The sequence below is a fragment of the Triturus cristatus genome, chromosome 6, assembly GCF_964204655.1.
Source record: "Triturus cristatus chromosome 6, aTriCri1.1, whole genome shotgun sequence".
Lineage (NCBI taxonomy): Eukaryota > Metazoa > Chordata > Amphibia > Caudata > Salamandridae > Triturus > Triturus cristatus.
This window is the reverse complement of record NC_140589.1, coordinates 1842768498-1842780779: the sequence shown is the minus strand read 5'-3', so window position 1 is coordinate 1842780779 and position 12282 is coordinate 1842768498. Positions and strand designations below refer to the sequence as shown.

The following is a 12282-nucleotide window of genomic DNA, read 5'->3' as shown; positions in this document are numbered from 1 at the left end:
TCATGTGCCATTTTGGAAGATGCACCTCAAACCTGTGCATCAGGGGATGTGGTGAAGTAGGCTCTTTCTTCCACATACTATGGGCCTGCCCCAAAATCCAACAATACTGGAGGGGGGTAGTGTAGGCAATGACTAGAGTCATGGACCTTGGCGTGCCGTTGGAGGCGCATTGGCATTTCCTGTGTATAACAGGGGGAAAATGTGGCCCAAATATCAAAAGACACAGCTTATGTTGGCAGCCGTGGTGGAAAAAAGAAATGTAGCAAGATCCTAGGGAGCAGATAGTCCTCCGAGGGTGGCTGATTGAGAGGCAGAGTTGGACTGGTGCCAGCAGGCTGAAAAGGTGATGTATCAGAGTCTAAATGGCTAAGGAACCTACAGGGATGTGCAGCAGTCAAACATACTCCCTAAAATGTAGCGACAAAGAGGTCAGTGTGGGATGTAACACATAGGACTATATTTTGCTGGTATTGGCCAGCAAGATGGACGAAAGTTTGCAATGACAACTTGCTGACATCTCACAGCGATACATACACGATTGCAACAAACATCTATGAGGAGAGAATTACAACAGTCCTTTGATTCATTCAACTACTGTGCATGGGAGGCGCAGTAGATACCATGTTGACAGTTGGCAGACCCTGTCCGGAAGGGGCCACAAGTTAGATCTTGGCTGCTGGGCCTCCGTGTTTGAGGTGTTTTACCACTAGCGGTGTGTGAACTAAAAAACCTGAGACGGGGTCCACAGAAGGCCCTGCTCTCAGAGAGGTAAGAGAGGTCCTGGGCTAGCTCACCTTAGCAGCCTCTGTGGGGCTCCGGCTGCTGCCTTTAAGTTGATTGTTTCAAATGCAAAAACAACAATTGATGGACAGAATGCAGAACAATGTCATACATTCACCCCAGTACAGAGATCTGGGCCTAAATCCATCGTTTTTTTGCTCACCATGCCATTCCAGTTTGAACCCAGCCATATGCAAATCAGTCTTGACCCTGTGCCCCATGGGAACAGTCCAGCCCGAACTGCCAAGCCAGGTCCTCCCTGGACTGGAAACAAGCATCCTAGGACCGGTTTCGGGCTTTCAGCCCTCGTCAGCCAGGATAGCTTAATTCCAGTGGCATGGAGAGCAAGGGACTCACGTCTGAGCATACCCTTTCCACTCGGGGTGACAAATGCAAAAACAACAATTGATGGACAGAATGCAGAACAATGTCATACATTCACCCCAGTAAAGAGATCTGGGCCTAAATCCATCGTTTTTTTGCTCGCCATTCCAGTTTGAACCCAGCCATATGCAAATCAGTCTTGACCCTGCGCCCCATGGGAACAGTCCAGCCCGAACTGCCAAGCCAGGTCCTCCCTGGACTGGAAACAAGCATCCTAGGACCGGTTTCGGGCTTTCAGCCCTCGTCAGCCAGGATAGCTTGATTCCAGTGGCATGGAGAGCAAGGGACTCACGTCTGAGCATACCCTTTCCACTCGGGGTGACAAATGCAAAAACAACAATTGATGGACAGAATGCAGAACAATGTCATACATTCACCCCAGTACAGAGATCTGGGCCTAAATCCATCGTTTTTTTGCTCACCATGCCATTCCAGTTTGAACCCAGCCATATGCAAATCAGTCTTGACCCTGTGCCCCATGGGAACAGTCCAGCCCGAAATGCCAAGCCAGGTCCTCCCTGGACTGGAAACAAGCATCCTAGGACCGGTTTCGGGCTTTCAGCCCTCGTCAGCCAGGATAGCTTGATTCCAGTGGCATGGAGAGCAAGGGACTCACGTCTGAGCATACCCTTTCCACTCGGGGTGACAAATGCAAAAACAACAATTGATGGACAGAATGCAGAACAATGTCATACATTCACCCCAGTACAGAGATCTGGGCCTAAATCCATCGTTTTTTTGCTCACCATGCCATTCCAGTTTGAACCCAGCCATATGCAAATCAGTCTTGACCCTGTGCCCCATGGGAACAGTCCAGCCCGAACTGCCAAGCCAGGTCCTCCCTGGACTGGAAACAAGCATCCTAGGACCGGTTTCGGGCTTTCAGCCCTCGTCAGCCAGGATAGCTTGATTCCAGTGGCATGGAGAGCAAGGGACTCACGTCTGAGCATACCCTTTCCACTCGGGGTGACAAATGCAAAAACAACAATTGATGGACAGAATGCAGAACAATGTCATACATTCACCCCAGTACAGAGATCTGGGCCTAAATCCATCGTTTTTTTGCTCACCATGCCATTCCAGTTTGAACCCAGCCATATGCAAATCAGTCTTGACCCTGTGCCCCATGGGAACAGTCCAGCCCGAACTGCCAAGCCAGGTCCTCCCTGGACTGGAAACAAGCATCCTAGGACCGGTTTCGGGCTTTCAGCCCTCGTCAGCCAGGATAGCTTGATTCCAGTGGCATGGAGAGCAAGGGACTCACGTCTGAGCATACCCTTTCCACTCGGGGTGACAAATGCAAAAACAACAATTGATGGACAGAATGCAGAACAATGTCATACATTCACCCCAGTACAGAGATCTGGGCCTAAATCCATCGTTTTTTTGCTCACCATGCCATTCCAGTTTGAACCCAGCCATATGCAAATCAGTCTTGACCCTGTTCGGGCTGGACTGTTCCCATGAGGCACATGGTCAGACTGATTTGCATATGGCCATGTCTGAACTGGGGTGGCAGAGTGGGCTAAAGAACGGTGATGGATTAAACTCAGATCAGTTGACTGGGGGTGAGTGCTTGCAATGTTCAACACTCCGTCCATCATTTCCTTTGGTTTTGCTTTGTTCGCCATAAGTTGGCAGGGTATGCTCAGACGTGAGTCCCTTGCTCACTTTGCCACTGGATTCAAGTAAGCCTGGCTGAAGACGGCTGAAATGCCAGAAACCGGTCCTAGGAAGCTTGTTTCCGGTCCAGGGAAACATGGCTTGGCAGTTCGGGCTGGACTGTTCCCATGAGGCACAGGGTCAGACTGATTTGCATATGGCCATGTCTGAACTGGGGTGGCAGAGTGGGCTAAAGAACGGTGATGGATTAAACTCAGATCAGTTGACTGGGGGTGAGTGCTTGCAATGTACAACACTCCGTCCATCATTTCCTTTGGTTTTGCTTTAAGTTGATTGTTTGCCACCTGGCTGGCCTTCACCTCCCCTGCTCATTGCCGCTCTCCTCCCTCATTGCTCTCTACAGTAATGTTTGTCTGATCTATACACTGTATTACTGTGCATGAGTGTAATTGCTGTATTACTTGTTTTGTATTGGTTTTGCGCCAGTCAGTTCTTTTTCTGTTTAGATTGGCCATCCCTTTTACTTTGTCCCGTATTCTACCTACCGTTCTCTCGCTTCCCACCTCCCAGCGCCCCCTTCCTGCCCCAGGACTTACTTAATGGAAGCCGCAGCAGGCATGCCGCCAGTGTACCAAAGGCAAGCCTGTCTGAACCACGCCCAGCGCCATGAACTCTAGCCCTCACGCCACCCACTACTACACTGTCGAGGAGCTCCTGACTCTGGACCCTGGATGCCGCAACAGAAACTGTTACACCTCCTCCCCGTGATCAACCAAAGGGCCCTTCATCTGCCACCGGTGCCATTCTCATTCCAGACAGCAGAGAAAAATATATATTTTTGGGATATCTAAATCCTGGACATTCACATTATATAATTCATAATGTTTAGATTGAAATTCATGTGAATGTAGCAATGTATTTTCAGCCTCAATCTGCTCTTCATGTTAGAATGCAACAATATTAGTGTCCCTTTTGTCATGTCACCATTGATGACAATGATCTCGACAAATTATATGGGCAGTGTGAGTTGATTGAAAATTTGGTGAAGACATGTGAATCGGCTACTCCATATCTTTTCATTGTTGAGATTCTTTTTAGGTCAGTAAGCTTCGACCCAACTGCTGGGAACTGATAGTAAATTACTCCATACAGCCTGATACTTGAACAACAGAGGAAAGAGAAGCAGGACTAACAAAGGTGGACTCTGCCACCTGTGTAGCCTATTCCCCTCCCATGCATACCTTGTGCACCGGATCAGTTCATAGCTTTATTCTGACTGTTGAGGTTGGACTCGTAATTGCAGTTACAAACTTGTTTGTTGTCTCTTGGCTTTGCACAAGATGCTGTTTGCACTAGGCCTTTACTTGTTTTTTCATATTGGGGATTGTGTTGGGATAGCAAAACAAAAAGCTTAATCAATTTACTCACTGCACTGTACCTTTTTGTTTTTAAGCACATGCAATTTAATGTCCGTTTCCTGAGCAGTTCCTTTTGATTTCCACCAAATACCCTGCATTACTTGTCTTGATAAAATAATTATCTCCTGAGGAATTCTAAAATCCACCTCCACATGAGTTCTAAAATGCCACCTAACTTCAGGAAAGCATGACAAGGACAGGGGCAAGAAATTCCACTGAATGTAGCTCAAGCTGATGATAAAGTGCAATCTAGTATCGACAAAAGCTTCTAATAATCCTAGAGTCTTTTTCAATTACGTTTCTCCAAAGTCTTTTGCCACTTGACACTCAACCATCCACATTTTGACTGAGGAGGCGCTACATCTCTCATAAGAAGAGTTTTTGTTCAAAGATGGTTTACGAAGAGGAAAGTGCTATCTAGACTCTGGTGCATTAGGTCATTTAGTTTCGCTAGACCCAAAAGAGTATCGGCTAGTTTCTAAGATTGATCCTAAAACAAAAACCGGGCAGAGATCTTGTTACTGTACAGTTCAGATGTGATATATATATTTGGTAGCTCCAAGCGTCCAACAATACCGGTCATAATTTCAGTCACAAACCCAACAGAACCCAAAAGTCAGAACAATCCACAAATCCACTTCGGTTCAAATCCACAATAGTAAGCCCACACCTAGCTCATAATAGCACTATACTCTTCTGTGAGCGGGAGCTTTTCATGTTTGATGCGCTTCTGGAAAAGGATATAGTTGGAAATGTTGCACAGATGAACTGGAAGGCTTTGAAAACCTACCTCTTCTGCCAGCTACTTTATTTTTTTTTTTTTGTGAAGTTTTCCTTTCTCATGAATTTATCTACTCCTCTTGATCTTTCTCGGTTTTTCCAAAAATCAAGATGCCCTGAGGCAATAAATAGTTCATGCTTTTCCAAATAGATAAGTAAATAAAACAATATATATTTCCTAGACAATACATGAAACTCTAAACAAACACCATACTGCTAAGCTGATTTAAAAATATACTGCAGACCCTAACGAAACAAAATATGATCTCAGTTCACTCCTACACCTACCTGAAGCCCAGAAATGCAAATACCAAGTGTTGTGAGCACACATAAAACTGCTGTTATCACTATTGTCGTTTATTCTCCCTTGCCACCCCCATGCCCTGTATAACAATGGTATAATCCATCTCTAGTGATAGTTAGATTAGAATGTTGGCACATGGTTCCTCAGGGTTGTTTTGAGGCGAGCTCAGAGACTGTTGGAATAAAGATTTCTCTTCACTTTAATTGTTGCTTGATTTCTATCACCAGTCAGCTCTCTGACTACACACACCAAACAACATTAACCAGTAAAGCAATCCACCAAACTAATAAACAACATAAAATGCCCCCACAGCTACTGATATTTGAATTATTAAATCAAAAACAAGCACCTACCTGTGATTGCATCCTGGAGACCTGGGAGTGAAGGTACCTGTGCTGAACAGCACTGTGAAAATATGCTCAAATCAATACAGTGCTATGCAAATCTCCATTAATGTAACATAACAAAGGTCACATTTGTTAAAGTCCTATAAAAGTTGAGTCATTCAGAAATGCCCATAGGAATGTTTATAAAATCCCAACATTTATACACAAGTTTGTAATGCATCTTTACATTAGGGAACCCCGTTTTATAACGCCTTTAATACCGCCTTTAAAATTGTACAATATTTAGAACTTGGTGAGAAAATATCATCAGTGAGGGCTTTGAACAATGCAGGTGTAGTTTCTGCTTATTGTCTTCCTAGAAAATGAAGACCAGAATCTCTTATATGTACACATGTCTCAAACAATGAACATTACACCTGTTTTCCATTAAGTTTCAAGTTTATTTTACAAAATTTTGCTCTACTGAGGTCCATTTATCTTTTAACCTCTTCAGTGCCCATGACGAGATAGTCTCGTCATGGAGCACGGTTGCGCTGTGCCCATGACGAGACTATCTCGTCATGAACCCCACCCACTAGTGCAACGCCCGGCACAGGAGGGGGAAAGGGCGTGGCACTTAAGGGGTTAACAAGCCAAATACACTGCAATACAGGTTTTTAAAAACATTTTAAAACACTTAAATATTATTAAACAAGATATTTCATTTTCTGGGAAGAATTGTAATTGACACGCTTTAGGAACGGAACGTGCACTGTAGTTTAAAAACCAATGATTCAAGAATTCACTATGAGGAAAGTGCAGTGCCGATCAAATAAAAAGTATGCGGTTACGATCTTGTATATCATTATTACATAGCTCACAGATTCTTTCCTTAACTAGCAAGTTATGTCAACGGTTAGTCACACATTTCAGAGGTAGTATATTCATTCTTAATAGCACAAAAAAGCTACAAATACCATGATGAATATTCCAGGGTAAATACATTTGTCGTCTTTTCAGGGTGCATAAAGCTATAATTGGGTTATAGTCCACTTTTTTAAACAATAATCACTGTCCATCCTGAGACTAAAATTTTCCGGATGCTATTTTATCTGTCATATAAGCTGTAACTTGGACAAACCAACAAAAACATCTGCTGGATCTCAAACAGTTTGAATGTATAATTAAAACTTCTATATTTACACAATTTTCCTTCTTTAAATTAAAAATGTCTAAACACATTAAACTCCTTAATGAATCATCATTGCTGTTGAGTAGGTGACGACCCATCATAAACTATCGCCAAAGCCTACACTAAGGTACGGATTAGATCAAATTCTAATCAGGCTGAATAGCAGTAAGTGTGTTCAGATTGCATAGCTTTCTCAGGATTTGACTCTCATTCTTATTCATAAAACCCCATTTAGTTCCATCAATTATTTTTGGAGCGTATAATAGTCTAAAGGAACTTTTAAGTGATAAACTAACACCAAATGGACAAAATGCTACAGTTTGTAGATGTTCTTCTACTTGTTCAGAATCTTGTCTCCCCAAATTCCATGCTGATGTCAGAGAGAGCGTGAGAGGCTGCATGGAACACCCAGATCCCAATGCGGTCCCCTTTTACTCCAGGTCACAAGGCAAACAAGTCTGCTGCATGTCCTTTGAGAAATTGTTCTTAATCTCTACACTAGCTCACCATGCACAGCGGTGGAATGGGGTTCTCGTCTGCTCCTGGGACAGAACTCTTTGTACTCTAGAGTGGATTGGCTTACCACTGTAATTACCAAAAGCTTCCTGTTTTTCGGACAGCCTGATCGGTTGGCATTTTAGCTAAATAGGCTGCCCTAAATCAGCTCTGCCAGATGGGTGCAGAATTCTGAAAACTCGCTGCACTGCATGACAAAGGTGGATGAGCAGAGCAGATTTCCCAGGATTCCATGCACCCTCGGTCATGAAGAATCTGCCTGTACTGCAAGGTTGGTCAGGGGATCCTAAGTCCATTCATGAGTCTCTTCTTTAGTCCTCATGCTCATGAGCTTGGCACTTGGGTTAACACTATGCAATGTTAAGATGGTCAGTTGTGATTTGGCCCAAATGAATTGGTATTGAATTCCAGTGGTGGAGTCTGCTTCTGCAGGGGATACACTGGTTGAGTGGCTTGACTTACAGTGACTGCTTTCCTCCATCACCCACGTGCAAAGCCTCTAATGCGGTTATTATTGAGGCTTTGCTTTATTGTACTGTAAACACTTAGGTTGTCTTGGGTGCTCACTGCATCTCTAGATACCCTGTTGATTTTTTTGCATACAGTTTGTTAAAAAGTTATGTATTAGCACTTCAGGAGTGTTTATGATAGTTGGTTGCTCGGCACTAGCCATGAAGCTACACGACATTGCTCTATCCTTAACTTGTGTACGGGTTTTTCTAAAGCTTCTATATGCGAAGGAAAAGTACCTCTGATTACAAGGTGAGAAATTGTAATCTTTCTGACTGATGTTATATAGTTACACCTAATTCTGAGAATCCGTGAATTTACAAGTTATAAAGGGGAGGAGAGATATTAATGTCTAGGCATAGAGACTGCAGAAGGTGTTAATTATAATATTGTGAGTACATTTGCGTTTTAGAAAATAATTACTCTGGTTACCTGGGCACCTCAGGTAAGCCTGCATCAATTATTGCTACGGAGATAAAGTAGGGAATGCGTACCCCTGTGCACAAGAGTATCATTCATTGTATTTTATTAGCCATACTTGAGTAACGGCTCACAAAAAATGTAGTTTGTCAATATAAAATGTGACAAGTTATTTTCTCCATAATTCTTATGCCAATATTTTATTCCTCCGAATTGAGCACATTTTATTCCACACAGATGTCATCCAGCAACGTGCTGTAGTGAGTCTCACCATAACCAAGAGGTAGGGTGAAAGATTCACAGGGTTCGTTCATAAGGGGTTGATCTTAAATTTGTTTACGTTACCATCAAATCCAAGGATCACTTGAAATGGCTAGACCCCCAAACCAGTTCATATTGTTTTAATTGTGAATACAGTGGTTAAAGTGATATTTTGTCGGTGATGTGTAGCAAACGCAAACAACCAGTTTGGATTGGTTTTTCTTTCATCATTTCACGATAATTTCTCAGTAAGAAATGCATATTTTTATTTGATAAGCACCAATGGACCAGATAACATTTGAAATTAAGCAGAATGTATCAATTCTGAAGGAAAATCGGCATACCGTATGATTTGTGAGCAAACCTAGCTGCTGTTGCTTTTATCAGTGTACTTCGCTCTGATACCCAAAGAGGAGTGGTTTGCGCCGTAACCAATTAATGATTGCACAAGTACAGTGTCCTGGATGTGGTGGAGGAACTTATTCTGATGTAACCATTGACGTGGTATATGCATATGTCAAGTCTACAGAATTGGAATGTAACCCTAGTAGTTGGACACCATCTTGCTTGTTTGGATCCTGCTGGACTGACTGTGAGGACCCTATACTTATCCCCAGTACAGCTGTCTTGAAAGTCAGACTGCATTGCTGGATAAATTAAAAAGTCAAGACTCTGGAATGTATCAAATATGTTGGAGATCTGACTGTTCTCTTATTGTGAGGATGCAGGCACCCATAATTGTAGTTTAGTTAGTTGGACCGACTGCTAAAAGATGAACGGGTGCTAGCTGATTTTCATTGTGCCTTTATTTTTGCCTAAGCATGCATATGGTTAGGGGAGTGCATCTACTTTTCTCTATTTAAGAGTTATTTTTAATACATTAATAAATCTCTGATCTTTCTGAAAGGTTTTAGCAGTTTTCCTGTTTTAGACTGTGACGTGTTTGATAATTCCTGCAGCCTCTCTGCTTTCCCTCTTGCTAATCTTTTTAGAATCCTTTATCCCCTCTTTAATGAGCTCGACTAATCCATTTTTTTTTTCTGTTTATGTGCACTTCCCTCCATATACTTTCTTTCTCTACAATAGTTTCCTACTTTGCCTTTACCTCCAGGATCTGATCCTCCTTCTGCCTCCTTAACGGCTATGATTCTCCTCTTATTAATCCATCTTTTCATCGTCCGTGAATCTTCTAATGCCACACCTTCTCTTGCAGGAGCCAGTTCTTCTTTCCATGTTACTACAGTGAATTTCTCGCTATGGTGCCCAGGAGGAAAGGACTTCATCGGCAGGGATCCTCCTATGGTACTTTGGAATTTATTTTGATTTATTTTTCGCGTTATTTGTTTTAACTCCGTAAGTATTAACATAGTGTGTTGATTCAAGCTCCAGTATTATGGCCATGTAAGTTCTTTGTCTTGATGCAAAGTTTGCAGAACATGTTCCCTTGATCCACTAAGTGTATAAGCACAGCGGGACCACCTTGTTTGTATCTCTGGATATTTTCCTCTTATGATTTCCCAGCTTTCTCTCTTTTATCTTGGTTGCTAATCTGTATCTAATTCAATTGGGAATGCCCAAGCTTCTATCTATAATCATTTAAAATATTTTTTAGAAATATTTCCTCTATGATTCTTCTTTCCAAAAACACCAATAGGTGTTTTTGGTTGCTCCTTGCTTTCTTATTTTTCTATTGTCTAATCCAGTTTCTGTGGCTCTTTCTTCTCCATTTACTATCTAAAAAAACCTTTTAAAAATGTTGTTTCTTCTCTTTGAATTAATATTGCTTTCCTCTTGACTCCACTGAATCTTAGAAACCCATCTTGCCCAATACAGATTGCTATCCCTATCATTTTCTTCTACACAATGTCTGGTATTTCCTACACCTCACATCACCCTTTAGTGAGTTCAAACTCTTCTTTGATTGTCTCATTGGAACTTTTGTTGCTTGCCGTGACCTTTCCTGATAAACAGTCACCTTCCTGGTTTTTTTTATTTATTTTTGGACATCTGCATAACTGCTGTTGTGGTGAAGTGATTTACGGGTGCATATAGAACACTAATAATCTTTATTAGTCAGGTGCTGTGTTATGAGGCATAGATTGAGTGCATGTTCAGCACTCATTATCCTCTTGTTGCTATTCGCTGTACTTCTTTGGAATCGCATTTGTTAGCGAATGAATAGCCATGTTTGAGCTATTCATAAACACATTTGATAGTTGGGGATTGAATGCAAAAGCAAGTGGAAGATGTCCCACATGTGCTTTAATATTTCAGCATATATTATTGGCTGTCCGTGATGAGCCAAACTTTTACGTTTTTTGTTTATTTTCTTTGTGGCAGAAATTAGGGGTTTGAAATGAAAACCACATTTGAGACCATGACTAAACTAAAATTATTACTTCAATATATCAGTCAAATAGCATGAACTGGGACATATATTGTGGAGTTTCGTAACCAAGAGATGTTTTCTTCTATTGGGATTGTTTGTAAACTTCCCAAACTCTGATTGCTGTTACTTCTATTCAGAAACAAACTTCTGCTCTGTATAAAATAAAGTATATCAAATACCTCCGCAAGAAAACCAAATGCGACCTGCATCATACTAATGATGAAAGGCCTTAATTAAATACACAATTTAATATGAATCCACCTTTATTCCGTTGGAAGCGGTCTGTCCTCATACAACACCCCAAAATAAACATGTCTTATTGGCTGTGTGTCTTTCCTTGGGTGTGATACCACCTGGGAGGATTGTACCACAAAGGGAAGTATGTTTCCTAGGGTTTGTACCACTATGCATTGTACACCCTCCTTATGGTTATTGCAGGAAGTTATGAATCAAGTACAACATTAACATGGAGCTGCTGATTTGGGGATCAAGTTAATAGGCACCTTTTGGCACTGTTTTTTCTATAGTTCTTGGTTCTGTTGGAGGAGATGCAGCTCTGTTGGCCAAATGTCAGTGTTTGGCTACGGTCCCTTTAAATGAGCGTGACATTCCACAAATTGAGAAGTATGTACATACCATGAGTATTCATTCTGTAAAACTGCAACAAGTCCAAAACTGAAGTATAGAGGACAGTAAAGGACAAAGCTGCGTGTACTAAGACTGGATCTCCTCCGCCTCAGGAGTCCAGAGTGGGTGGTTATAGTGTAAGGACCAGAGGCGCAACTAGAGCCAAATTTCGGGGGGGGCTGAGCAAAAATTTCAGGGGGGGCTGAACTTTAAGCAATTGGCAGAGTGGAGCTGCAGGGGCTCTTAGAAGGGGTGAAACAACAGCAAGGCCTCATTAACATGCAAATAGTCGTTTAAAGACCTGTGAAGTGCTCGGGTGCGGCTGCTTTTTTGCCCGGGAAGGTGTCTCATCCCGGGCTGCCGCACACGACGGGGGGGGGGGGGGCTGAAGCCCTTTGAGTCCAATGGGTGTTGCGCGCCTGGTAAGGACCATGGAAAAAAGTAGAAAGCTTGATCAGTATGAATATAAAAATAAACATTCTTGACAATATTGTGAGGGGAATAGATTAGAATGATGAAAGGAACAGCCGGTCAGAGTATCATAGTAAAGATGAATATTCAAGTCATAAGACTGAGAAATGACAATCCCATGATAGTAGGTGTAGTGTAAGGAAGCAAGAGAAGTTCAGACTCTAAAGCTCCTTTTAAGAAGTAAAAAGTAGTCGGTTTGACAAAAAAAGAAGCATGGCTCAGAAAATTAGTACTTTTGTGGAATGGGACATAGTCGGTAGCTTTCCTGGACACCGTAGTGA

The 12282-nt window shown here is 42.2% G+C and overlaps 1 protein-coding gene and 1 long non-coding RNA gene across 3 annotated transcripts in view; one reads left to right on the top strand and one right to left on the bottom strand.

Annotated features, from left to right (window-relative positions):
- ZNF513 (zinc finger protein 513) overlaps positions 1 to 12282 on the top strand; it is a 100885-nt gene that overhangs the window by 5407 nt on the left and 83196 nt on the right. Inside the window, exon 3 of one of the 2 annotated variants that reach the window (XM_085613299.1) lies at positions 9728 to 9816. The exons of the other annotated variant lie outside the window; for it this stretch is intronic. Coding sequence (XP_085469425.1) covers positions 9771 to 9816 — 46 coding nt within the window. The 5' untranslated portion in view covers positions 9728 to 9770. The remainder of the gene's footprint in view (positions 1 to 9727; positions 9817 to 12282) is intronic. 2 annotated transcript variants of the gene reach the window in all.
- Positions 1 to 12282, bottom strand: part of LOC146822166 (uncharacterized) — a 182540-nt gene that overhangs the window by 128084 nt on the left and 42174 nt on the right. Inside the window, exon 2 of the long non-coding RNA XR_014963242.1 lies at positions 5643 to 5694. This is a non-coding gene — a long non-coding RNA (uncharacterized LOC146822166). The remainder of the gene's footprint in view (positions 1 to 5642; positions 5695 to 12282) is intronic.